Source organism: Macadamia integrifolia, chromosome 3 (assembly GCF_013358625.1).
Source record: "Macadamia integrifolia cultivar HAES 741 chromosome 3, SCU_Mint_v3, whole genome shotgun sequence".
In the NCBI taxonomy this organism is placed as follows: Eukaryota; Viridiplantae; Streptophyta; class Magnoliopsida; order Proteales; family Proteaceae; genus Macadamia; species Macadamia integrifolia.
In genome coordinates this window covers 13,326,255-13,351,828 of record NC_056559.1, presented here as the reverse complement: position 1 = coordinate 13,351,828, position 25,574 = coordinate 13,326,255, and the positions used below count along the sequence as shown (strand labels likewise).

Sequence of the window (25,574 nt, the reverse complement as noted above, 5' to 3'; positions counted from 1 at the left end):
ATGATCATCCTTAGTTGCTCACCACATTATAAGTTAAAGACAGGCATTGTTCTAGGCATCATCCCAGTCTGCAGATTCCTATCATTCTTCCCCACCTCGGCTTCTGGCAACATATTCTATGACTGCTTGGTGTTCCAAGGAATCCATCAATCGACACCCCTTCATGTGGAATGTCATGATTGGAGGTTAATCGAACAGCAATGTCCCTGAAGAAGGCCTTCTCCTCTGACCACCAAATGCACCACTCTTCTGTCCCCCCAACCCAATGCCTACACCTGCCCTTTCATGAACAGTAATTCAAGAAAGGCTTTGATGATCAAGAGGCAAGGATCGAGGAATGGGAAACTGCAACGGGTCAACGTCAGATGATTTTGATTCCCATTTGCCTGGGGCTTGGCCAAAATCAATCACAATTGGCCTGAACTTACTTGATCTGGATGAGGAGAAAGAAACTGCAAACCATCTGCAAAATGAGAAGTTCGCAATTGCTATGGTCTCGTTAGTGCTCAGCCAGGAACAGTGACTCGGATCACTAAGAACATTTGAGTGTGATACATTCACCAATTTCGTAGCCCATTAATGTTGGATTAGATAAAACAAAACCAAAATATTACTTAAGAGGTACATGAATGCGTAACAAATAACAACATTATTCTGAACTTGTATTTCCCAATTCTCTATCTCAAACTAGAATAGCAGCTCCTGATCCAGCTTTGCTTCAGCTAATGCCAAGATACTGCTCTGCTACCCATGACTGCTCAGGTTCAAGTTGAACTTTTCCAATCTGTTGGGATAGAAACCCAAATTAACTTCCATAACAATCCAGCAGAAAGTATGTTGAATTATAGAATAGAAAGTCCTGTGTCTGAAGAACACAAGGCCCTTCACTTTTTCCTTTTGACGAAACACAAGGACTTTCTCTTGATGATACAGAACCATCAACCACCATGGTCTAGTGGGCATGCCACCTCTTGCAGGGGTGATTGGACAAAATTTCCCAGGAGTCAAGGTACAAAAAACTCAAAACTTGAACCAAGAAGTTGTGGTACAACTTAATGAACACAAAATTTTGCGCCAATCACGATTATCTTTAAAAAAAAAAAATTGTGTCCATCAAGGACAAGGAAAAAACAATTGAATCAGGAAGCAAAAGAAATTATCAGTAGATTCAATACCTTAGCATTTTCAACACAAACAAAATCCTTGTAGCAATGTTCCATTTTTAAATGAGGGTTCCACAGAACACAATCTGACCAACTGCACAGACAAGAAAGGCGTTAAGAAGAGAATAAAAGACAAGATCTTCTTCCCTGTTCTTTTAGGGAAACTTTACAGGTTAAATAAAATAAGTGAAGGACATAGAGTTGTATTCACATACTTGGAATTCTTGATGGTTATCGTGTCACCTAACCCATTGTCAAGTTGTACCTCATTGGGAGCATTGAGGTAAATGCAATCGACAAATCCCGGATAAGTGATCACATCCCTGAATTTGGAAAACCACTCAAAAGCTACAAAAAGATTCTTCTACATTTACAGTAACACCTGAAATTATTAACTTAGTAGTAAAAAATCATACTATTTATTCAAAACTAAGTGATTCCACATGATTATACATCCATGAAAATGAGTAGTTTGGTGAACAAAGTGCTTCCATATGATTAACATCCATGAAATGAGTAGTTTGGTTTGCTTTAAAGATTGTGAGATTTACAGTAGACCTCTGTTATTACTATATTATTATTAGTTCTCAGTGCATGAGGTGCCTCATATCTAGAGTCCTATTTGAGATGAATAGGCATGGAGTGAAAATAGGAAAATCTTCGAACTTCATTTTTTTCTCCTGTGTAGGTAAATAATACTAATATTAATAGTTAATAATAATAACACGAATAGGTGTAGTGTGAAAATACGAAAATCTTTGAACTTCATTTTATTTCCTGTGTAGGAAAATAATAATAATAATAGTAATAGTTAATAACAATAATAATGGATTCATCTGTGAAACCCAAAACAACATAACCGTACAAATTTGTATCTATTAAGAACCCAAATTATAGCCTGAAATGAGTTGATCTTGAAGCATTGCTTTGGTGTCCAAATGCTATGGGAAACTGATGAGAGAGTCTCAAGGTGACAACCAAATGTGAAAGATGTGGGTTTTGAGTATGAGGGAGGCGACTTCATGCTAAAAATGCCAAAATTAAGACTTGACTCCAGTCCACCCTTCCCAGGAACTTGCAAAAGCGATACTGAACCAGGTGACTGCCCTTTTTAATGGCTCAAATTAACAGCCAAACACAGCTAATGAAGTGGTATGTCTTAATCCACGTAGAACAACTATTACTTTATAACTTACTAATTACTTTTAGGTAAAGGAAACAGCGGAACAAGATATTTCCAAAAGATGGAAATAACAGGACTTTATACAGGAAATATATGTATGGAATCCATCCTCTAGTGCTTTCCAGTATTTCTAAATGAATTTTCCTTTTAGTGCCATGTCAAAGTTGGAATTTCATACCATAAATAGAAATGCAAGCACATGTTTACATGTTGAATCACCAAACAAAAATATAACTGCATTAAGCAGATTCACCGACAAACACAAGAAAAAGGTCACCTACCCAAATCAATAATCCAAGCTTGCTTAAGTGGCCCTTGAATTAATCAATGCAAATGGTAAAGTGGCCATTTCCAGCTGCTAAATGGATGGGGATCCTTTGGACTAGCCACATGTCAAATTTCTATTTTCCCTCTCATACCATGTTACCCCTTGTACTGTCAGCTGTAAAAACCATTTGCGACTTTTCAGCCAATTTTCAAAGCTGTATTTACATTCTGGTGATGTATTGAATCCATTTGTATGGAATTTTTATGCTCCGAGTGTCTTTAGTCTTTTATGGAATTATTATTAACTATGATTATAAAATGAAGAGGGCAGGGCCCTGGCGCAACAGTAAGGTGCTCCATTGCGACATAGTGGTCGTGGGCTTGAGTCACAATAGGTGCAACCTTTTTTATTGATTATGATTGAAATGGTTTTCATGGCAGGTGCCAAGAAAATGCAGCAGGGAATGTTCTCTGATCTGTGTAAAATGTGATTGATGCAGATTTGTCTTCTACTAAAAAATGGAGCATATTTTTTAGAGCCAATGTAGTCTAACAAGAAGAGAATACAGACCTCTCCTCCATGCCTTCCACAGGATTATTAGGGTCTGGATCCTTGTTCAGTGTTTTGCAACCCTTCAGACCTTTCACTGACGCCCCTGTTACACAACCCTGCACAATAATAACTGGACAAGCTTCAATCCAATCACCATTGAAAAAATCTACACGATGGCTTAGTTACTTGTATAGAAAAATAATCAGGTACAGAAGTTGCGACATGAAACAAAGCAGCTGCAGTACAATGACCCATTCTGGTCTACATCCATTAAACCTGTGTTGGATCTTAAAAATAAAGAACTGTTCTACAATTTGGCTTAGAGCCAGATTTTGGGTAAGTAGAGTCTTGTCACATGTAGTATCCCAAACACAGAATGAAGCCTAACTCTCACGATCCAACCTATATCCAATTAATATTTCTGACAATTAAGTTTCAAGTCAGATATGCATCAATGAGTTTCAGTAGGACCTGGATTCAGATTTTGTATGGCCAATGCAAATACAAATATAGATTTAGATCTGCATGGAACTGCACATTCAACCAATTTCATTCCTAACAGCAACCACAAATTTAGCATCCTTTTCCCTTTCTCCCCTGTGGAATGAATTTAGTATTCTTACACGGAAGTAAGTGTGTAATGCAGTAGTAAATGAAAAGGGCTTGGTGTCTGTATTTTTTATTATCAGCACTGTTGAAAGGCTCTTTGAATTCAATTTGACCTGCAAAAAGTTGAGAATGGCAAAAAACAGTGAATTTATTTTGGGACTAAACCATTTAGTAAGCCAAAGGACTGGTAATATTCTGAAACTCATTTAAAAACTGACTGTGTATAAAGCTTGGAAGCTGAAATCCCACATAGAACGGCTGTAAGGACCATCCTTGAGCTCCAAGGTTATGACAGGATTTCCCTCCACATTGTCAAAATCAACAATAGACCAATTCATGTTCCTTGCAAACCCATGCTGTTCAGAAAAATAAAAATTACATAAGAAGACATCTCCATTAAAAAAATAATAATAAAATAAAAAATAAAAAATAAAAAAAATAAAAAAAAGTAAAAAAAACTGAGAGATAGAATAACTGAGAGAAAGTGAGCACTGAGACCAGTTTTCTAGAAACTTCCATCAGCACTGTCTATTTGTAGAACACTAAATCCAGGCTCTTTGTCGATATCACAGTAAGAAAATGTCTAGCAATGGCTAATTTAACAGAAGACCAGAGGTGCATGAGTTCATTCAGTAGGATATCATTTAAGTTGTTCATTCAGTAGGATATTATTTAAGTTAAAAACTAAGACCTTCTATATCAAAAGCACTACTTTAGGTATCTTCTGTCTAGACTTCAATGATTTGCATTTTCTTCATGAAATGCTATCCTTAGGAAGAGTTATTTATCACTTGCTCCTTGCTTTGGGTTTAAATAGGTGTCAATACTACCAGGGATTGACCTAGTGGAATTTTAGTTTGATTTGATGCCTTCATGGGGTACTATAAAGCTAATCAGATAATTATTGCGCACCTAAAGGAAATTGAAACCCCAATTATTGGAAAAAAGAAATGATATAAATAACGACTTTTTATAAGTAGCAAAGAAAGGAAAGGGAAAATCAAAATGAACCATACCTGCTGCATTGGGCCAGGTCCAAACTGTGGGAAACAATGCGGGATGCCTCCACTAATTTCAATATAACTATGGTTAGTATCATATGAGAAACAAGAGGCTAAAGGAAATAATAGTAATAATTTCAAACTTCAGCCTTCAAAATCAAGCTGATCAGACATGGATACATTAGAACAAAAACTAAAACCAGAAAGGCAACAACATACTTCAGATTTTCATTGTTCGTATCGAGTTGGCTACATTTATTACGTTGGAGAGCATGGACAGTTAGTTGACATAATATACCTGGGTTCAAAACCCATTAACATGAAAATCATTAACCAACTCGGCAGTCAAAACACCAAGAAAAAAAAAATCAACAGCACACACACACACATCCAATTCCCCAATTTAGTGGCAGAGAGAGAGAGATTTTTACTCAAGTGGATGAAAAATATTCCATCCTGAACTCAAATTTAGATATCTAAATCAGAGTCAAGACCTGATTGCTGTTTTTAATTGCTGCATCACCAGGGATTTTTTTTAAAAGGAAGAAGAAGAAATCTTTATCTCTCTTGAACTGAATGCAATCATTCAAAGCCACTTTTGAGGATCACTTTTCACATCATCACAGAATAACCCCATAGTACATAAAATGATTCTAAGAACTAGAACATGGAAATCAATAATCTACAGTGATCAGATGATGTGCAAATACCTGATAGGTTTTTGACTACTGAATGCATAATCTGGTCGAACAAATAGGAGATCCTTGCCACCTGCAACTTTCCATGATGTGACACAGCCACCAAATAGATAAATCTCAGCCTCACTGCAAAGAAGAGATTCATTCATTGGTGATCCCAATTCCAGATGATGATTTGAATAGTCAGGTTATTTGTGATCCCATTACTAGGATCGGAACTTACAAGAACTGGAATACCTTTGACATTCGGGAATGTCAGTGAAAGGATTTATTGTATCAAACTCGATGTTAGTGTTGTCAATTGTGTGCTGGAAAATAAACATAAGGGTTTTTCTTCGGGAAGGCAGTTGATGAGAGAAACAAAAAGGGATTGAAGAATCTAACAAACACGCACCAGCCATGAGCAGATTTCAGCACAACCTTGGGTAATTTTCCCTCTCCTTCTGTAAGTTGAACTCCCAAAGCAGAAGCTTCTTGGTGTGAACATGATAGAGTTAAACCAGTAGATCTGTACACAAATCGAGAAAAATTGAGAAAAGGCTTCAACTTTATAGAATTTTCAGTAAATAATAAACAGAAAAAGATCATCTATTTAATAGAATCTGAAAATTCAGAGAGTTCGGGTTAAAAGAATCAAAAAAGTAACCAGATCCTAATACCACATTTCGTTTCGATCTTCAGAAACGAACCGAAACCCCCCGACAGAAAATCAAATTGCAGAGACTATAAGACTCACCGGTTTCGTCGTTTAAGATCTATGGAAGTTATGGTCGGAATCGAAGACGTTATGGAATTCGTCGCCATCTTCAGAATTCAGGTAGTCCCTGTGTGGTTGGTTGTACAGAGTTTCAGGTTCAAAGGCAACAGCCTTAGTGGAAATAACTCCCGCCAATGTCCGTGGAGAACCCTCTAGCCTCTTTAGTAAGATTACTCATGGTAATAACTGACAAATACTATATTTTATATTTATTTTTGATAAAGTAACCAATACTATAGTTGACATCCTCATAACAAATATACAATATTGTAGATAATTACCTATTACCTAATTTCTAATAATAAATATTTTCAAGTTGATTAACTTGCTTTCATAATAACTTCACAAGGAGTAACTATCTTACTCCTATTGATTAAAATAATTTACTTAAAGCATTCCTACATAACTAGATGTTTCTAATTAAAATTATCAATACCTACGCATTTTTATATTAAACTTTTGGGAAAAGGTTCCCTTAAGGACAGGAAGGTTCCCTTAAGGACAACATGTTCCCTACACATCAATGTAAGGACCAATGAGAGCACTACTAGAAGCATCGAGGAAAGATATATCTGCCATTCATGAGGGGTGGAACGGTCATTTTACTTCCATTGGGTCTGAGGGTAAGGACAATGCTGCATTTTAGGTTTTTTTTTTCTTCAGGTATTTAGAATATGTGAATAAGATCTTTAAATGCCCTCTCATGGAGTTAAAATGGCATGCCCTTCTAATAGCTGCCACGTGGTTATTTCAGGTCTTGTGCTCATTTGTTAGTTTTTAGTTCACTCTGAATTTGCCAAGTGTCACAATTTTTTTTTTTTTTTTTTGGTAGAAGCCAAGTGTCAGGATAAGGTATTGAAAATTGAAGAGCAACCAAGGGATTTTAGTGGGATGTATGGACATACAATGGAGGGTATATATATCAACATAGGAGAGCATATATTGAATCTCAATTTGAAATTTAACATGTGGCAGATTCTTATCATTTCCGAAGTATTCAATGACTAAAATTATCAAATAACCTTTTCATGTTGCAAAAAAAACAAGGTGTGATGATCTACTTCACTGGTGATTGTTGGAACATTTTCTCTTTAAATTTAATAATATATAAATTATGTACAACCACATCTCTTTTTAGGGAAAAAAAATCTACCACAACTGTTTATTTTCATGCCCACCTGTGTTTAGGCGTTCCCATGCCAAATTCCCTTCCCTATTATAGGGAAAAATTCAATGGCATTGTGCATAGTGAAGCCTAGAAATGACCTGATGGAAGAACTAGAATTGATTTTGCCAAGTGAAGTGTTATGCCTCTATCTCCCACATGGTAATATATGAAAATTTCCATGAGCATGGTAGACTATCCATAGTGAAACGTTGGGAGACTATGTTATAAGATTTACAGGTTTATAGTATTTCTAGATTGATCAAAAGAGATGATACACTAATTATTGTGATGGTTCTAAGTATTGATATCGTATTGATTGTATCGGCCATATAATATCAGTATTGGCTAATACTTGATTGACCTAGATCGATAATATCATTTCAAAGGTAAAATTGCAAAGAAACTGTACATTTTTAAAAAATAAGGACAAAAATGGCTGATTCGGACTGATATTAAATCGATCAATACCGATCTTGATATGGATAACAAAATCCTTAATTCTTGTTGACTTATACTTAAAAGAAATACAAAAAAATTACGTCATCATATTCATAAGTATTCATCCTCTCCTTAATTTTTGTTTTGATTAAAATAAACCCTTCTAGTTATCACCTTGTACCATTTTTTTTTTTTTTTTCCATTTCAAAAAGACATATGGAAAGTCATTTATATATAAAAAACTAGGAGATTGAGAACTTAAGAAAAGCTTAGGTAGTCTTATAATAATAAGTCACCAATAAAAATCACTCCACAAAATCCTAGCTAGTTTGAATTTGCTAATAGGTATATAGCATTACAGGAATGTCAATTAAAGTTGGAACTCTCTAACAAGTAGAAAAATACATATCAAACAAGGAAAAAAATAAAAAAATAGAGAGAAGCAACATGAGTCACTTTCTGCCTAAATCAAATTGAAGAATGAAAAGTCTAAAGGAATGTAGATCGTGGTAGAGGGTAATGCAAAAGCATAATTTTTCCACAAGGGTTATGTATTCAAATTCAAGATAAATACCTCTAAAAGATTAAATCTATTTTTTAAATTCTATATTAAAAAATAATATTATATACCCATAAAAAAAAAATTTGGGGGGGGGGGTTGGTGGGGGTGGTTAAAATTATATACCCTTACTTACAGCTCTGGAAAATTTTCTCATCAAATTGACCAAACTAAGGCTTGCATATGAGTCAACCACAGGAAATCTTTGGTATAATTTTTTAGTTTAATTTTTTTCTCATATATTTGCTACGATAAAAGGCAATAAGGTTCCAATAAAGAATAAGGTGTGTGAGGTATTTCTTACATTTAAAAGTATTTTCTAAGGACTCTTATCCTTTTTTAAGTTTTTAATGCATGTATTATTCAATTCTTATTACTTGTAGATTACATGGATATTAAGTGCAAATTAAATTGATTTTAGTTTGGTAAACATCATTTTTTTTTCTTTTTTGTTGAATGGTACACATCATTTGGATGCTTGTAGTTCTTGAAACATGATAAAATAAGAATAAGAGAAGTGTTCTTTCTCTTTCATGAAATTTGTCAAGAAGGGAGGGGGGGGGGAGAATAATAAAGATGGTATATTCTATTCACATCTAACAATGATACTATAAGCTCTATTTTTTTTTTCTTACATAAATAATATATTATAAGAAAAGAAAAGAAACAAAGGACCCCAACAGAAAGGTCACCCAACCCAATATCTCTTTTAAATAATGCTAACTACAGTAAAAATAATAATAGATTAATATTTAATTGTAAAGGTGGGATTTGAACCTACTCGTTCATCCTGGAGATGTGCTTCTACCATAGTGGCGTAACTAGCCAATGAAAATCTAGCATAAATCCAAGTAGAGTTCATGTGTTTTGGACCCTCCTACCCCACCCTCTCTATAGTAGTGTAGCAATAAGTGGGCATTTGGACCCCTTCTTGCCCCTGTGGATCTTAAGACCATGCATATGAAGATATGGGAATTGCTTATTGTGGTCCTCATTTTGTTGAGGAAAATAACACAGAACAAATAGGATCCAAAATAATCTAAAAAAAAAACCATAATTAAATGTTGGAGCCATAGTACAGAGGTAGATTTAAACACCTCAAAACAATCATGCAAAAAGAAGCAGATTTTCACTTATTTTTAATTAACATAAACATACAAGAAAAGTTATCTCCAACAAGAAGAGACTCGCACAAACAAATGGCTCTCTGGTGAGTTATTCACAGTTAATTGGTGTGTGAGGAATTTAGCAAGTGGGAAGATCTTTTGGAGGTGGTAATATGGATTGTTCTGGGCCTTCTCCATCTTCTACCACGAAAGCCATCTTCAATCCCCAACTCGTGTGGAGCTCCAAATGACAATGCATGAACCATACACCTGGAATATATGACATTCATAATTGAAAAAGATAGATGTGAGTGGATGTAGAGAATTATAGGCACTTAGGCATTCTTTCTTTAACGATTAACTTTTAAGGATGAGTTCTATCCAAGTCCTTGACACAGTTTTCCTGAGCATTAGTATCACTACTACTATTAATAATGATATACCTGGATTGTCAGCTCTGAACCTTATTGCAGCCCAACCTCCAGTGGGAACTCCAACAGTGTTTCTCTCAGGAGGATCCACCAAGTTATATTTTGCCGGGTCTTTCGCCGGATCAAAGTTTCCGATTCCCATACCAACCACAAAGAAATTGTTACCATGGAGATGGAATGGATGAGACTCAACAGTGAGAAGATTAGTGTCTTGAAGAACCAACTCCACAGTAGAATTATAGGCAATCTTACTGAGTCTAGTACCTAAGGAGGTTCCTAGGTTTGCTGTAAGTGGTGCACCTGTGAAATTAAATGGGGTAGGGGGACGGTCAGGGAAATCTGTCCTAAATACTCTCTTGATGTTGAAATAATGAGCTTGAAGAAGCCCTATTTTGGGCATCACAAAAGTGATATTGTTCAAGGAAGCTGTGAGTTGTGTTCCATTTTGGCAAGTAGGACATGGGTTCATTCCCAAACCAATGGTATAGAAAAGATGCCTATCCACATTGAGGGGAACCTTTGCAGGGAAATTAGCAGAGTTTAGACTCCTAAGCTTGCTGGTGTAGTTCAATGCAAAGGATGTATCATTTGGTGCAGGCAAATGAGGTAGGCTTGGAATTACAGTATTTGGAATGCCTTTGTATTGAAGGATTGCAGTGGCAGTTCTATTGTCTATGGTAAGTGGAGCATCCATGAAAGGCCTAGCAGCCAGGAAGTATCTGTTTGGAATTTGGTTAGCCTGAACAAGGACATTTGTGGTCTGGCCAGGTCCAACAAGTAGAGCTTGAGTAGTAAAGGGCTTGGTGTAAACTGCATCAATCTCCACAACAGTCATACTATGTCCAGCAATCGCAAAGAAAAGCTCGTCGTTCAAGGCAGCATTGATGATTCTCAAGAGGTAGGTCTTTCCTTGCTCTACCTCCATCGCATAAGTATCTAAAACAAAGCAAGGGAATGATTGAGCAATTAGTTTTGGGATTTAGTCCCACATCGGCTACTAATTAGCCTACAACCCCTTACACACCTAAGAGTTTGAAAACTTTACATGATATCATAGCGGGTTTTCTTACATTTCTCAGAACATGGAAAGAGTGGTCCTGGCTTCCCATTGATGGTATGAGCATCTGATGCTCTAGGTGGCAAGCCCAACTTGTTACCCTTTTTCACCTCTTCTTCAACATCAGTGTTCCACCATTCTCCTGCAATATGACAAGCAAGAATTAGAGTCCAGTCTTCGTATGATCTTCACAATAGCTAGCTGTAGTACTACTCACCCAAAAGTATATTAAACTCCATGTGTGGCTGTGGGAATGGAAATGGGGTCCCTTGTTTAGGCATGATCACAATGGCACCATGGACTGTTGCCCTCAGCCAAAAAATATGTGCATGCCACCATAGGGTTCCCCTTTGGCCTGTGACATTGAAATCATAAGTGTAGCTATTCCCAGCCTGGATTGGACACTGTGTTATATAAGCAGGTCCATCTGCCCAACCATTGCGAAATTGCTTCAATCCATGCCTGCGAAAGCCAACGAGTGTTCAATTTTTGTTAGATTACCATAAGTTGATGTTTGATAACATATGAAATTGATATAGATCATCACATTACCAATGGATAGACATGTTATAATGAGCAGAGTTTGTAACATTGACTTGAACTCTATCTCCTTCTCTAACATAAATAGTAGGTCCTGGGAACATCCCATTTACAGTTACAATGGGCTTGGCATGACACAATCTGCTCACATTCTTCACTTGAATCTGGAAACAATGAAGAAGAGAAGAAGATCATCAATAATGGGAAGGCCAAGTTAAATGCAAATCATAAAAATTGATAGAAATATAAATTCAAAACCACTCACATCAAACTGATACTTCTTCAATGCTGCTTCAGCAGAAAAGGAAAGGAGGCCAAAGAAGAACAAGAACAGAAAGAGAGATGATGAGTAGAAAGTGCCTTGAGTTGCCATTTTTTGGTCAAAATGTTTGAGACCCAAGTAAATTGTGTATGTGAATGAGAGATATTTATATGTTCTTTTTCTTTTAGGGGGAGGTTAGGGTAGGCTATCAGTTTGTTAGAAGGGAGATGGTGTGGTTTGATTAGGTATGGGATGTGAAGGGCTCATCGAATGCCTAAGCTTGCAAGCAAATATTGATGGGGACTTGTTTGGGGTTATTGACTTGCAGGCTAGGAAATGAGAAGAAGTTCAAAGACAATACAAACCAAGAAGAAGAAGAAGGGTGGAGAAGCACCTGCAACTTTAAAATATTAGAGGGCTTCTGCAAAGAGAGGTACATGAGGCCAACCTACTTACACTGAGCTTTGCCGTTAAGGAAAGGAATAGCTTTTAGACTTTCCACCATTGTTTATCATTGACTCTTTCTGTTTTTACTTGATCTTCCATTGCAAACACTCGCCCATAGGTAAAGTTGGATGAACCATACTTCTTACCATGGCCTCCTCCTTTCTTTTCTTTTTAATCAGAAAAATTCCATAATAACTATTATTCAAATGGTTTTACTTTGTGTATCCACGGTTGATTACACTGAGCTAACCATTATTATCCGCATTTCCTTCATCGTACACTAAGGTGGCCGTCTTCGTTTGGTGGGGAATAAAAGAGTACTACAAAAAATAAAGACGTCAACTTTTTTATTACTCTTTGTCTTATATGATTCACACTAGGATAAGGTAGCATCATTTATCCAGAGGACCCATGGTCCATCCAGAATTTCTGAATCTCTACCTCTTCCACCCGGAAATTGTTACAGTAAAAGATTACTTTCATTCATTGGGTCAAGGTGATTTGGTTTAAAGGATCAATCCACATGCATAGATTTATCCCTTAGAGAGCTATCACTTGCACCCTCCCAACCCAGTGTTGCATTCATCTGCAATCCATTAGTATCCCTAGTTATTATCCCTGTTGGAATACCCTTGAAGATACTTATCGTTTATTTTTTTTCTTGTCCATTTTCCAGAGAGATTTGGGTGGATGTTTTTTCCAAGGGTTGGTTTGTCCCTAAGTTGATAAAGTCATTCGATTACAAATAGGGCTGGGTTTTATCACACGTCAATCGAAATACTATCTCTTATACTATTGGCCGTCTTATCTTTTGTGCAACGATCTACCATATCTAATCGAGCGTAACATGAATAGAAAGACTTCCTCATCCAAGAGTTACCATTAGACTTGATTTACTATTGCCTTTTATCTCTCACTATCTTATCTTCTTGTCATGATAATGTGAGAAACCAGTTTATTGCTAGGTCCTAGGATATCCCAGTGCTTGGGTGGCCTTTGGTGGAGGGTTTTCTACTCTCCATGTTGTTTTCATTTCCTTTGCTTTACATATGGAAAATATCCCTTATTCTAATATTTGAAGTATAATACATATATAGCAAACGAAGGGCATAGACATTGACAAGGGAACTGTAGATATAGGGTCCCCAACCATTAAAGAGGAAGACGTGCATGGTTGTCAAAGACTACAATAACGTAATGAAAAATCTTTGGCCCATTCTTATTTCTTAAGCTCATATTATATAAACAAGTCTCTTTCTCAAGAGAAAGATCAATGAATACAATAATGTGTAATAAAACATGCATTTACTACTTATTCCCGTCACCCTTGTTGGAGATGATCCAAGAGGGTCTCCGGAAATAAGTAGGTGCAGGCCTAAGCCAAGCCCGCCCACCGATCATGTCCTTTGTCAAGAAAGGCTTGGCCTCTTCATCGGTGAGGTTTCGCGACCATTTAACTCTTCCTGAAGAATTAGCTCCTGGTCCATAATTCTTGTACTCTCCATAATACGCGGTACTGTACATAGTCACACAATCACAACAACAATGAAGAAATTAAATATTAGGGTTTCATGCGAATGACAAAAATAATAATCCTAAATCGGATGTGAGAAGTCTTATAGGTAGTTGAGCACCCGGGTTGAGAATTAAGAGTGAGAAATCATATAATATAGGAGTTGATGCAAAAAAGGTGATTTGAAGGATATGTAAGAGTACCCATGCGTGGATGGACGACCCCAGTCATCCCATCCTTGAGGTAGTACAGAACTAGACATGAAAGTTTTGGTGAACACCACCCTAGAGTAAGGCCCCCATGGCCTTCCTAAGACGCAAGTGCCCACTCCTGTGATCTTGCAACCCAGAAATGTGTAGCCGGTGTTCTCTGAGGGTGATTCTCTTCTCTGCGCCGTGATTGCACCGGTTCCTTCTGATTGCGAATGCAGATGGCATCTCTGTACAGGAGTAATCCAACCCAGAACCCATAAGGAGATTTGAATTGATTATGTTAGAGAGAGAGAGAGAGGTTACCTCGAAGAGGGAAGCTGCATTTCCACAGATGAAGTCAGTGGCACCTTCAATGTAACAGTTGTTGTAATAGTGTCTTCCTGTGTCATCAAGGAGGGTATCCTGATAAGAGACTATCCTGCACACATAAAATGCTGCTCTATCTGCTGAAACCCTCAATGCAACAGCTTTGTCACCAGCCCCGAATGTGTTCTGTAACCATTAATCAACCATTAAGAACAACCACAACCCCATCTGAATCATTCATTTATTGAACTTATATAGGTCATGAATCATTCTAGACTGTACATTTCATGGCTGTACCTAGTAAGTACACAGTACCCCAGCTGGGTAGTACAGATTCCAAACTAAGTAACAATAGTAGGTGCTACCCAAGGATTTAGGTGATGATATCGGTATCTGAATCGGATCGAATCGGATCAATGGGTATTAGTCGATTTTACCCCTACTTTTTATACAGAATACCAATTTTTTATTATTATACCCCTGAAACGATCTGGATTGGTCAGAGATCTCAGCCAATATCAATCCAATACGGCCAAACCCAAACCGATACCTGAAACCATGGTGCTACCTGACCACCCCGAGTAAGGCTGTCAAAATGGAACCGAACGGAACCTCACCAATTATGATAGAATGAATCGGATCGCTAAGAAATGATTTGATTCTGATTTATAAGTTCTCTTATTAGTTCGGTTTTGATTTGCATTGGAAAACCAGATCGAATAAACTTAATTTCTTATACTATTTTTCGTTCAAGCAAATGTTGGTTTTGTGTTTCTAACTGACTTTATTTCTGAGGTGGCGTTTTATGATGTTAGAATGTATAGTAAGAGATAAATCGCCATTATATATTGAGATGGCTAAGATTTAGTTATTCTAAATCTATCTATCCATGCTCTCAAATTAGGTGTAAAAGGAATCGAATTAAAGGGCACAAAGGTGAAATCGAATGTGAAGGGACACTACAAATGGCATTTAAAATGAATATGAATCAAACACATTAATAACAAAAATTGCAAACCGGTTTTCAAACCCGACTCTAGAAATCATATTTAAACCGAATGTGAACCAACACTACAAACCGTATTTAATTTAACCGAATATGAACCAAAATTAAACACATCAGTTTTAGTACCTGTATTGTGAGATATCGGGCCACAAAGTCAGTAGCCAATACAGAAAGTGTAGGAGACTCAAATATATTGCCACGGTCACTCCCGGTTATAATGGTTGTACTAGCCTTCGATCCACTCAATGTAATGAAAGGCTTGTCAGCTGGCACCACTACTTTTTCTCTGCAAAGATAACAAAAGTTAGATACTGATCACCAACAAGAACTCAACCCAGAAAAGAACAAGTCAGCCCTAATTCCGTTTTTCATTTATTTCTTTGATCGAGCTTTAACTTATTCTTTATATTACATAATGCTAAATTAGTATAAGAAATGGGTGTAGTAAATAAGAACCTAAAACGATGCAGCAAAACTAATGACAATGGCAAGCATTCAATCACACAATTAATTTACCCAGATTGTGATGAGATTTGCTTGTTTCACTCTCAATGGAGAATAAGGTTATAATAGTTCATCCTCTCACCTCTCTCAGATTGATTATAAAGAAAGAATATTCGCTCTAAACATATAGCGAAACAGTATAAAGGTAATTTACCAAAATACCCATATACCTGAAAAATCCCCCCCCCCTTGCCAGTTCATTAATTAAGGCCAAGTTCTCCAAACCTTTGGGCACTTGGCCTTGTAATAATGGCCTTTTAGAACCAACTCACTTGTGCAAGCTGGTGAAATGTAAGACATCGTATCTCCAACAATAGCTGATATCAACTTTAAAGGTTAATCACCCGAGAGAGAGAGAGAGATACCTGTAAGTCCCAGGCTTAATCCATATGAAGACATTGTCAACGTTATTAGATGGCACGGCATCAATAGCATCTTGTATCTTCTTAAAATCTCCATTTCCTGATTGATCAACCTTGATGAGAAGGGCAGTAGACCAATCAGTGGAAGCTGCATGTGAAGTAACCATGAGAGAAGAGGAAGCCATGGCAACAAGGAGAAGAACAACACAAGCACAAATGTGAATCCCCATTGATCCACCACCCATGTGTATTTGTACCATCTCTTTGTCTCGATGGTAGTGCAGAGAATTTTATTAAATGAATAGAAGCTATACCCTAGCACATGCACACATGAAATGAAAGAAAAAATAACACAGAGTACGAGAAAGCTAGGACCTTTTTATATGGCCACCCTTCACAAGGTCAACCCTAATCCAAGAGATGGCCGCTTCTTACCTACAGTGTAAGCAATACTTGAATAGGATTCTTGATTACAATGTTCATAGTAAGAGAAGTTCAATTTAGGAAGGAAGACCCTTAGACCTTTAGACCTCCTTACTTATCTAATGAGTTACATAGCTTAAGCGCATAAGGTGCCCTGAAATTAGGTTTTTTTGGAAGCTGTAATGACACATTCTATCGCCATCAACATATTGTACGTAAGGTATGTAGTTGATGGATTGATAATTATGGAAAGGAAGTGCCATGGCTTCATTACAATTGTTTTAACTTTTAACCTATATTGGTGACATGGTTGCACGGAACCTAAAGGTAGGGGTGTCAATCTGTTGGTTTGAGTCGGTTTTGGTTGAGAATGAGTCAAATCGAAACATGAACCGATAAGGATGAACCAGTTTTGGTTTCATCGAGTGTGGTGTGAGAATGAATGGAATTGAAATATGAACCAATAAGGATGTATCTGTTTTGGTTTTTTATTGGTTTAGTTTTTATTTGATTTCTATTTACTATGTAAATGTATTCAAAGTTATGGGGGAAAAAAGGTGTTTTGTTTTAATGAATTGTGGGTTAGTGTCAGACTCTTATTGGATTGTAATGGTTTTTGTCCAGTTCCTTAAGTTCAGTTTGATGTCCTATCGGCTTCAATGTGATTCGGTTTGATTTTGGTCCCACAATACCTCAGCCTGAATCATAATGCAATAAGCTCATATCTCTAGTGGTTTGGTATGTTTCATTGGTTCAAGGTTAGGTTTTCACACCCGTATTTAAAGAGAAGAGAAATGAAAATTTTCAATCATTAACTCTTTTTTTTTTTTTTTTTGTAATATTCAACATAATTGTATAAACTATTTAATTTTCAGGGCAAAGTTTTTTATTCAAGAGCGGCCCTTGCGCCACAGATACAAAGGCGTGCAACAACCATAGTGCCCCTCCTGGGGGCATGCACCTCTGTGTCTAGACCCACGGGCACACAAAGACAGAAAACACTTGTCCTTAATTTTTTATCATATATAATAATCACCAACATATATAGACCAACTTTAATTAGATGTAATTTTATCTGAAAGGGTTATCTGAACCACCAACATATCCTACAACCCCTCACGTTAAACTAGTAGAAGAAGTTGAGTCTATTGACTGACAGAACTACTAGATCTAGAATGGGGGAAAAGTCATGGTTTCATGTTTCTGTATTGTATCGGCTGCAGCATATTGATATTGGTTGAAATTGATCTCTGATTCTTGATCGATTCGGATCAATTACTCATATTATTTCAGAAATAAAACAGTAAAAAGATTATATCTATAAAATAAATAAATAAATAAATAAATAAAAAAAAGCAAAACCGACCAATATATGCTGTTCTGATCCAATCCAGATAGATATCGGATCAGTACATACCGATACCGCCCCCTAAATCCTTGAGATGGGTACTCCTGGCTTCTAATTAAACACCACTCAGACAGGCTTCAACATAAACCTGCATGAGAGAGAGAGAGAGAGAGAGAGAGAGAGAGAGAGAGAGAGAGTTAAGTTTGTCGATGGTTGTTTAATGGGTTGTGGCCCAAGGATAGAAGGTTGAATTTGAATGCTTTGCTTCAACTGCATATGTGGCCGTCCCTTATTTTGGGAATCGAAACTTGGAAAATACTTGCTACGTACCTAACCAAAGTGTTACGGAGTCTGGCGGAACCACCTCCCCCTGTCATCTCTCCCTTAAGAGTTGTAAGAGTGAACCTTACTCGACCTCTCAAGTCTCAAGGAAAAATGCATGCATGCATGGATGTATGTATGCATGGTCGTATTTGATACTCTGTATATCTTTTGTTTCAAATCTAAGGTACATAGTTGAGGCACTATAATGCATTTGTAAGGAGAGAAAATATGGGTCTTCTAATTCAACTGCAGAGGGGTATTTTGGACATTTACTAATAGAGGATCTTAAAAGTTTAATCACATTGTCAAATCATTGTGGATGAAGATATTCTCTCTTCACCCTAAGTGATGAAAAACTTTGCCCGGTATATATTAGGATTATGATTTGTTCCTCGATAGCAGCACACCCTTAAGCAAAGAAGATGAAAAATATGCCATGGTAATTGATGATGTCTGCTGTCCATTTGGTGGTAGAAATTGAACATAACTTGAAGTTATCAATTGGACAATCTGATTTTGGATGAATGATAATGTGTTTCAATATGTTTCTTGGGGTGTGAAAAAATAAAAGTGTCTTATCATTATTTATGGTATTGTATTGGATTGTTCTTTTCGAGTGACTTGTATTGGTTTGACAAGTGTTCGATTTTGATACCTGACGAATATCGTATTGGTTGAACGATATGGACCACCAATTAAAAAATAAAAAATAAAAAAATAAAAAACATTTTTAAGGTAAAGCAGTGGTATTTCTATTCAATACGGACAATCCAATATCAATCATTTTGATACTGTAACAGTTTTAGGGATGACCGATACCCATTCTGATAACGTGCTCTAAAACTATGGTTGTGTCCTAAATTTAATTCATATATATATATATATATATATACTAGTAAAAGGGACACGTGCAAATGCACATGGCTAAGAGAGAGAAAGATGTATTTCAATCATATATGATATCCATTGAAGCAATTAGTAATTTATGATGACTATTAAATTTCAAATAATGATAGACAATTACAACATATTTTTAGACAATCAATGGTAAGAGAGAGGCCTCTCTTTAGTAAAATGTCTCTCTGTGTCTCTCTAAGAGATTCAGTTACAAGCTATCGAGGATGGGTTCTTTAGTTTAGGAATCTTGAATGTGGATGAAAACAACCTTGAAGTCTCTGAAGAGGGAACGACATTGACGCCCTTTCTTTTTAAGCTCTTTTTATAGCCTTGGTTACAACCAGAAAAATCAAAAGTTCAGAAGCTTGTTAACGGTAATGCAATCACAATCACCAATTTCATCATTGTGTAATAAAAAAATGATTTTCTTATAAAGTTCATAAAAACAACAATGTAATGCTTTCATGTAAGAGAGCATATCACAAAAATTGAAGATCAATTGAACATGATTGAAAGACCTGCAGAACATATTAATTCTTTGTATTAATGGTTTGCTTGAAAGTCTCAACTCTTTCTTTCATAGATTCCTTTACTTGGCAATTTAGGATCACTTTGTTACAGATATCCAATGCTGAAGGGGTCCCTTTTTAGCCATTTCTTTTTCAGACAAATCTAGAGGCAATCACATGCATCCAGTAAAAAAGGTTAATCCATTAGAAATTATTAGAGCATCTAATGTAAGTCCTACGTGCTCAATTGAATCTCCAATTAAACGGTAGCTATTGGGAACTTGGGACTCGAAGAGAAGTAAGAGTTGGTCGGATTGCATGAAAATAAAATAAGGGATACAATTGGAGATATCTCTGAATCTGAGATCCAACTAACTCTAAAGTGAAATCTAAGTAATTACAACCATCAAATACTCAAAATATACAATTTAACAGCATCCAGAAACCAAATTGATACCGTAGTCACTATTACTTTTTTTAAACCAAAACCGTGCTAATCCCAAATAAAAAATAGGACTCACGAGGATCACATTATTGAAAGAATTTCTCAACATCTGCAAAAGAAAAACAATGTAAACATCAAAACCTACGAATCAAGAAATCCTCAAAATAAGAATGAGAGAAGCAACGAAGCAAAATCCAACCAATGGTGAGAGCCTTGATTGTCCCAGCGTACCTTCATCTGAAATCCTTAAAAACTTCTTCAACCGATCGAGGATTATGAAGCCCTAAGGTTGTTTCATACCTAAGACAAGTTAGAGGGTTATCCCAACATTAGATACGATAAACCCATAAATGAACGAAGAAAATCGAATATTTAAAAAGTATGGATTAAAAGAAAAAAAAAATTTAAGTAGATTCCTAGATAACCTAAATCAGAAAACATATTAAAATCCACAGGTTTACATCCATAAAGAGCAGAAAAAAAAGAACACAAAACAAAAAAAACAAACAAACAAACAAACAAACAAATTTTAGAAGATAAGAAGTGCATTATAGGATCAAGGAGCGAAGACGAATACCTTAAATTAAATCATTGGACAGGAAAAGAAAAAACTAAAGAACTGTATAAGAAACCTTACAATAGCTTACTTGGAGCCAAAGGAATAACAGAGAAAGGGAGTTCTTTGAGCTCTCTTAAAGCATATTGTGGGCTTTGGAAGAGAAGACTAAAGAGGAGACACAGCTCTCTGATTTTGTTACCTAATAAAAGGGGGAGAAGAGAAAATATTTTATTTACTAATAAATAAGATAAGAGACGTAATAAATACATGGGGGGGAGAGAGATTCTATTTCCTAATGAAGGAGAGGGAAAAGGGAAGAGGGAAGAGGGAAGAGTTTCTTTACTAATAAATAGGATAAGAAAAAAATTGAGAACATGTATGTGTGTGTGTGTGTGTGTGTGTGTGTGTGAGAGAGAGAGAGAGAGAGAGAAAAAGAGAAATAACGGACGTTGGGTAGAGATAGGAACGTGTGTGAGAGAGAGAAAAAAAAGATTTCTGATTTTGCTTTCTAATAAAGGGGAGAGAAGAGGGAAGATTTTATTTACTAATAACTAGGATAAGAAATATATCAAAAAATTAATAAATACATGGGGAGAGAGAGATTCTATTTCCTAATGAATGAGAGGGAAGCGTTTCTTTACTAATAAATAGGATAAGAGAAAGATTAGGTGGAAATATTCTGAGCTATTGTTGTAAGAGACAAAAAATTGAGAAATCCTGAGATATTATAGTTGATTTTTTTGTCTTCTCTATGGTATATATAAGGAATGATTCCATACAGTAAAAACCTTTAAAGTCGATGAAAGATCATTGACAGATACCGTTTTTATGCAATAAATCTCTCCATAATTTTGTGCCTTTTTTTTATCCCTTTAATACGTAATAATTATAATTAATGACACCCTTTTCTCCTCCACATTTAGAAAGAGTGAGTGAGAAAATACCCCTTTCCTCCACGTTTAGATTTTGTAAGGGATGGAATGAGAGATTTTAGGAGCAGTTTTTTTTTTAATGGTATATCTCTCTATATTTACCTTTTTAATATTTCCATAATTATTTTTAATTCTCTCTACGGAGAATCTCCCTCCATTGTGCTCCACATTTTATGAGAGAGAGAGAGAGAGAGAGATTTAAGGAGGAATATTATATGCCTTTTTTTAATCCTTTTTAATATTTAATTAATCAATAATTATAATTAATTATTAGTCTCTCCTTTCTCCTACACGTTTAGAGAGAGAGAGAGAGAGAGAAATAGAGAATTATGAAGAGTTTATTATTATTATTATTATTTGGTATATCTCTCTCCATAATTGTTCATTCCATCCTCATTCTCCATAATTCTCTCTATTTCTCTCTCCACTCTCCCCCTTTCTCCTTCACGTTTAGAGAGAGAGTGAGAATTATAGAATTTATTATTATTATTTGTTTCATCTTCCATTTTGAGGGGTGAGAGGATGAGTGGGTTTAGGGTTTATAATTATGTTTTTTTAATACTCCACTTCCCTCCTTTTTCCTCCACATTTAGAGAGGGAGAGAGGGAGAATTATAGAGTTTATTATTATTATTTGATTTATCTTCCATTCTTAGGGGTGAGAGGATGAGTGGGATTAGGGTTTATAATTATATACATTTTTAATACTTAATAATCATAATTATATGCATTTTTAATACTCCATTCTCCCCTTGCTCGTCCACGTTTAGAGAGAGAGAGAGAGAGAGAGAGAGAGAATTATAGAGAGTTTAATTATTATGATATTTGTTTCATATTCCATTTTGAGGGGTTTTTGCTCATTTGGGGATTTTTTTCTAGCGTTTTTTGATTATTTGGGAATTTTTTTTGGTAAATGTAAATGGTTTTTTGATCATTTTGAAAAAGTATACTAAAGAAATGGAGTACATACTTTTATATAGTAGTATGATATATGAATTTTAATGTCATATCAATCATATAAACTTTTTGCCTTCTGTTATCTTCTTGGGTCAATTCTATTGTTGAATTTTATTAGATAATTTACACCTCAAAAAAAAAAAAAAATTTTTAAGATAGTTATAGAAGATGTTTAACTTGCAATTATGTCAATTAAAGAAACCATGTATGTAAGATCAAAGGGTAGACACAAATGAAGTTTAAAGAAACCTAAACTGGGGTTCACATCATATTTTGATGAGGTCCTTCGAGGTGAAATAAAGAAAAAATAGGAAGAAATTAAATCAATGGCTATTCTTTCAGTTTCAGTGTTTGATTTCATGGGTCCCAAGTTTTCAAACACCAACATCAAAGAAGATTTTTTAAGATGAAAAATGAACTCAATTGGACAATATATAGCCATTTCTAATCTATGTCTCTTGTTCTTTCATTTTCCACCTGATCATAGGGTTCAATACGGAAGCTATTATCTCATATCAGATGTGAGTTTTGAAAACCCATCAGGGATTTGACACCCTATTCTTATCGGCTAGATTCTAAGGGTGAATGCTAGCCGAGTCTCAACATCATGTTCAATAATATATGATTTTAGTCCATTCCTTTCTTAGAAAAAATAAAATATGTTGCCATCATTCTAGTCAAATCCATTTGATATAGTTGATTTCTTACCCGGAAAATCTTAGATAAGTTGAACACATTAACCTTGTATATATAGTCATGAAACTCCTTTTCTTTTGATATGTCCTTATCTATTTATCAAAATTCCTCTGTCTTTTCACACGTTTAAGTGTATCCATAATTAGACTTTTTGTTCTTTCTTCTTATCATTTTCTTGCAGTCCACACTAGTGTAAGAATATCCAATCTTTTGAAAAAGATATGAAAACCCATGAACGAATTAAAAGACAAGCGCTACTTGCACAACAACTTGCAAATAATGTAAGAGAAAGGGAAACATGAGCAACAAGGACAACCACCACCAACAAGAAAGCCTATAAGAAGATAGTTTTTTTTTTTTTTCATTGCTAGCTTAATCATGGATTTCATTAGATCTTTGTTACCTTTTGAATTATCGGTCCACTTTATATCTTCACGGTATAAGGATGATACGGAAGATTTGATTTGCAATAAATTATAAAGTAAAAAAAAAAAACCCTATTTGAATTTGCAATTGTTTTAATTTTTTCTATTTTGTATATGTATAAATTTGGTGTACACTCCTTAGTCCTAACATTTTATTTGAGGATGAGTTTTTCCTAAGTATTAATATGAGTGAATTCAAACCATAAGTTAGGTATGTTTAAATTGATAATTTTGTTGTAATTTATTGCCCACTAGATATTATCAGAAGATGAATTTTTTTATCAAAAAAAAAAATCATTTATGTTTTTGTTTATGGTTTATTTAAAAAAAAATCCTTAATAAAATCAATTTTTATTAAAAAAATGAATATTGTTTGGTATCCCTCTTAATTAAAGCCTAATCTTAAGAAGAAGAAGAAGAAGAAGAGGAAGAAGAAGTGATGCGTGGAGTTGCAAGAAGAAAGGGTCGGACTTATCTTTCTAATTATATATAGAAATAACGTATCGATTTTGGGATTTATGAACATGCGTTGATTAAAGTTGTCTACATAAATGTCAAAAAACGATTTTTTTTTTTTACCATAATACATAAATGGTTTGTCGTTTTATCGTTATTTTAATTTATTTTAAATAAATTAAGGATCATAAATGATACCAAACACCTTCAAAACTATAAATGTGTGACATAAACAAAAATATAAATGACACTAAAATATCAAACTAATTTGTTTTCCATTTGAAAAAAAAAAAATTAATTATTAAATACAAAAATGCTTAATCATCAAAGCATCTGGGCCCGGTCCATCTCCTCTCCCACACCAACATGGAATTAGGCTACCTTCCTATGTCTCTGAATGACAATGGATGATCACTCGAAGTTGAGTCGAAGATAACGTTTGGAAGCATTGTGATTTTTAGGGAAAATTACATGATTACCCATTTTTGAGTTTTCCTTTACAAAATTATCCACCAAAAGTTTTGGTTAACAAAAATACCCAAAATTAGGTTTGTGTTTACAAAACTACCCACCCAAAATTTCAGTTAACAAAAATACCTAAAATCAAGTTTGAGTTTACAAAACTATCCAAAATAATGAGTCTTCATCTTCCACATATAATCATGTATTTTTTTATTAATGAAACTTTGAGTGGGTAGTTTTGAAAACTCAAACTCAATTTTGGGTATTTTTGTTAACTTAAACTTTAAGTGGGTAATTTTGTAAAGGAAAACCTAATTTTGGGTATTTTTGTTATCTGGAACTTTTGGTGGGTAATTTTGTAAAGAGAAACCCAAAAGTGGGTAATTATGTAATTTTTTCGAATTTTTATGACTTCTTTTAATTCTCTTTGTTTAAAACTAAATCCATGATTCAGATGCCAATCACACATACATTCTGCCTTGACAACGTCTTCACCATTTGCTTTTGTCGCTCGCTTCACGCTCATGGTTTCAAGTATGGGTCTTGTATCTGTGGAATCAGTTGTATCGGACTGGTATTAGCTGAGACCGATCTCTGATTAATCTACATTGGTTATTCGTATCGTTTTAGGGGCAAAATAGTAAAAAAAATAGTACTTACTTTTACGAAAAAAACAAGGGCAAAACCAACTAATATCCATTGATCCGATCCGATCTGGATCATTATCTATACCAATATCATCTCCTAAATTCATGTTCACGTCATACATGACATTTAGGCACCATTTGACCACGTTCCGTTTCTGTGTTTTCTTGTTCCTAGAAATGAAAAAACAATCTAAAAAGTGTTTGATAAAATTGTTCCGTTTCACCTGTTTCTAAAAACATAAATCAAAATTTATGCCAATTTACAATTTTAGAAACAACTTTAACAAAACAAATTTAACTTGTTTCATTGTTTCTAGAAACGAATTTGAGAAGAAAAAAAAAAAAGGTTGTTG

General features: G+C 35.2%; 3 protein-coding genes and 1 long non-coding RNA gene across 4 annotated transcripts; all 4 read right to left on the bottom strand.

Annotated features, from left to right (window-relative positions):
* Nucleotides 1-527: 527 nt before the first annotated feature.
* Nucleotides 528-6,385, bottom strand: LOC122073946 (putative glucose-6-phosphate 1-epimerase). Its single transcript, XM_042638675.1, has 10 exons — nucleotides 6,211-6,385; nucleotides 5,869-5,982; nucleotides 5,487-5,600; nucleotides 4,792-4,843; nucleotides 3,994-4,131; nucleotides 3,790-3,888; nucleotides 3,185-3,282; nucleotides 1,379-1,486; nucleotides 1,176-1,257; nucleotides 528-784 (listed from the first exon to the last, which is right to left on the bottom strand). Exons 1-10 carry the CDS (start codon nucleotides 6,276-6,278, stop codon nucleotides 719-721), a joined length of 939 nt encoding a protein of 312 aa, XP_042494609.1. The 5' UTR covers nucleotides 6,279-6,385; the 3' UTR covers nucleotides 528-718.
* Nucleotides 6,386-9,506: 3,121 nt separating this feature from the next.
* Nucleotides 9,507-11,950, bottom strand: LOC122073945 (laccase-11-like). Its single transcript, XM_042638674.1, has 6 exons — nucleotides 11,796-11,950; nucleotides 11,543-11,694; nucleotides 11,208-11,452; nucleotides 11,004-11,132; nucleotides 9,946-10,869; nucleotides 9,507-9,772 (listed from the first exon to the last, which is right to left on the bottom strand). Exons 1-6 carry the CDS (start codon nucleotides 11,901-11,903, stop codon nucleotides 9,642-9,644), a joined length of 1,689 nt encoding a protein of 562 aa, XP_042494608.1. The 5' UTR covers nucleotides 11,904-11,950; the 3' UTR covers nucleotides 9,507-9,641.
* Nucleotides 11,951-13,434: 1,484 nt separating this feature from the next.
* Nucleotides 13,435-16,387, bottom strand: LOC122074170 (putative pectinesterase 11). Its single transcript, XM_042639031.1, has 5 exons — nucleotides 16,146-16,387; nucleotides 15,403-15,562; nucleotides 14,268-14,456; nucleotides 13,956-14,191; nucleotides 13,435-13,755 (listed from the first exon to the last, which is right to left on the bottom strand). Exons 1-5 carry the CDS (start codon nucleotides 16,385-16,387, stop codon nucleotides 13,548-13,550), a joined length of 1,035 nt encoding a protein of 344 aa, XP_042494965.1. The 3' UTR covers nucleotides 13,435-13,547.
* A 3,550-nt stretch (nucleotides 16,388-19,937) lies between these two features.
* On the bottom strand, nucleotides 19,938-20,904 carry LOC122072866. The gene is made up of 3 exons (XR_006138599.1): nucleotides 20,736-20,904; nucleotides 20,320-20,388; nucleotides 19,938-20,197 (listed from the first exon to the last, which is right to left on the bottom strand). It is a non-coding gene; the product is annotated as an uncharacterized LOC122072866 (long non-coding RNA).
* Nucleotides 20,905-25,574: the final 4,670 nt, after the last annotated feature.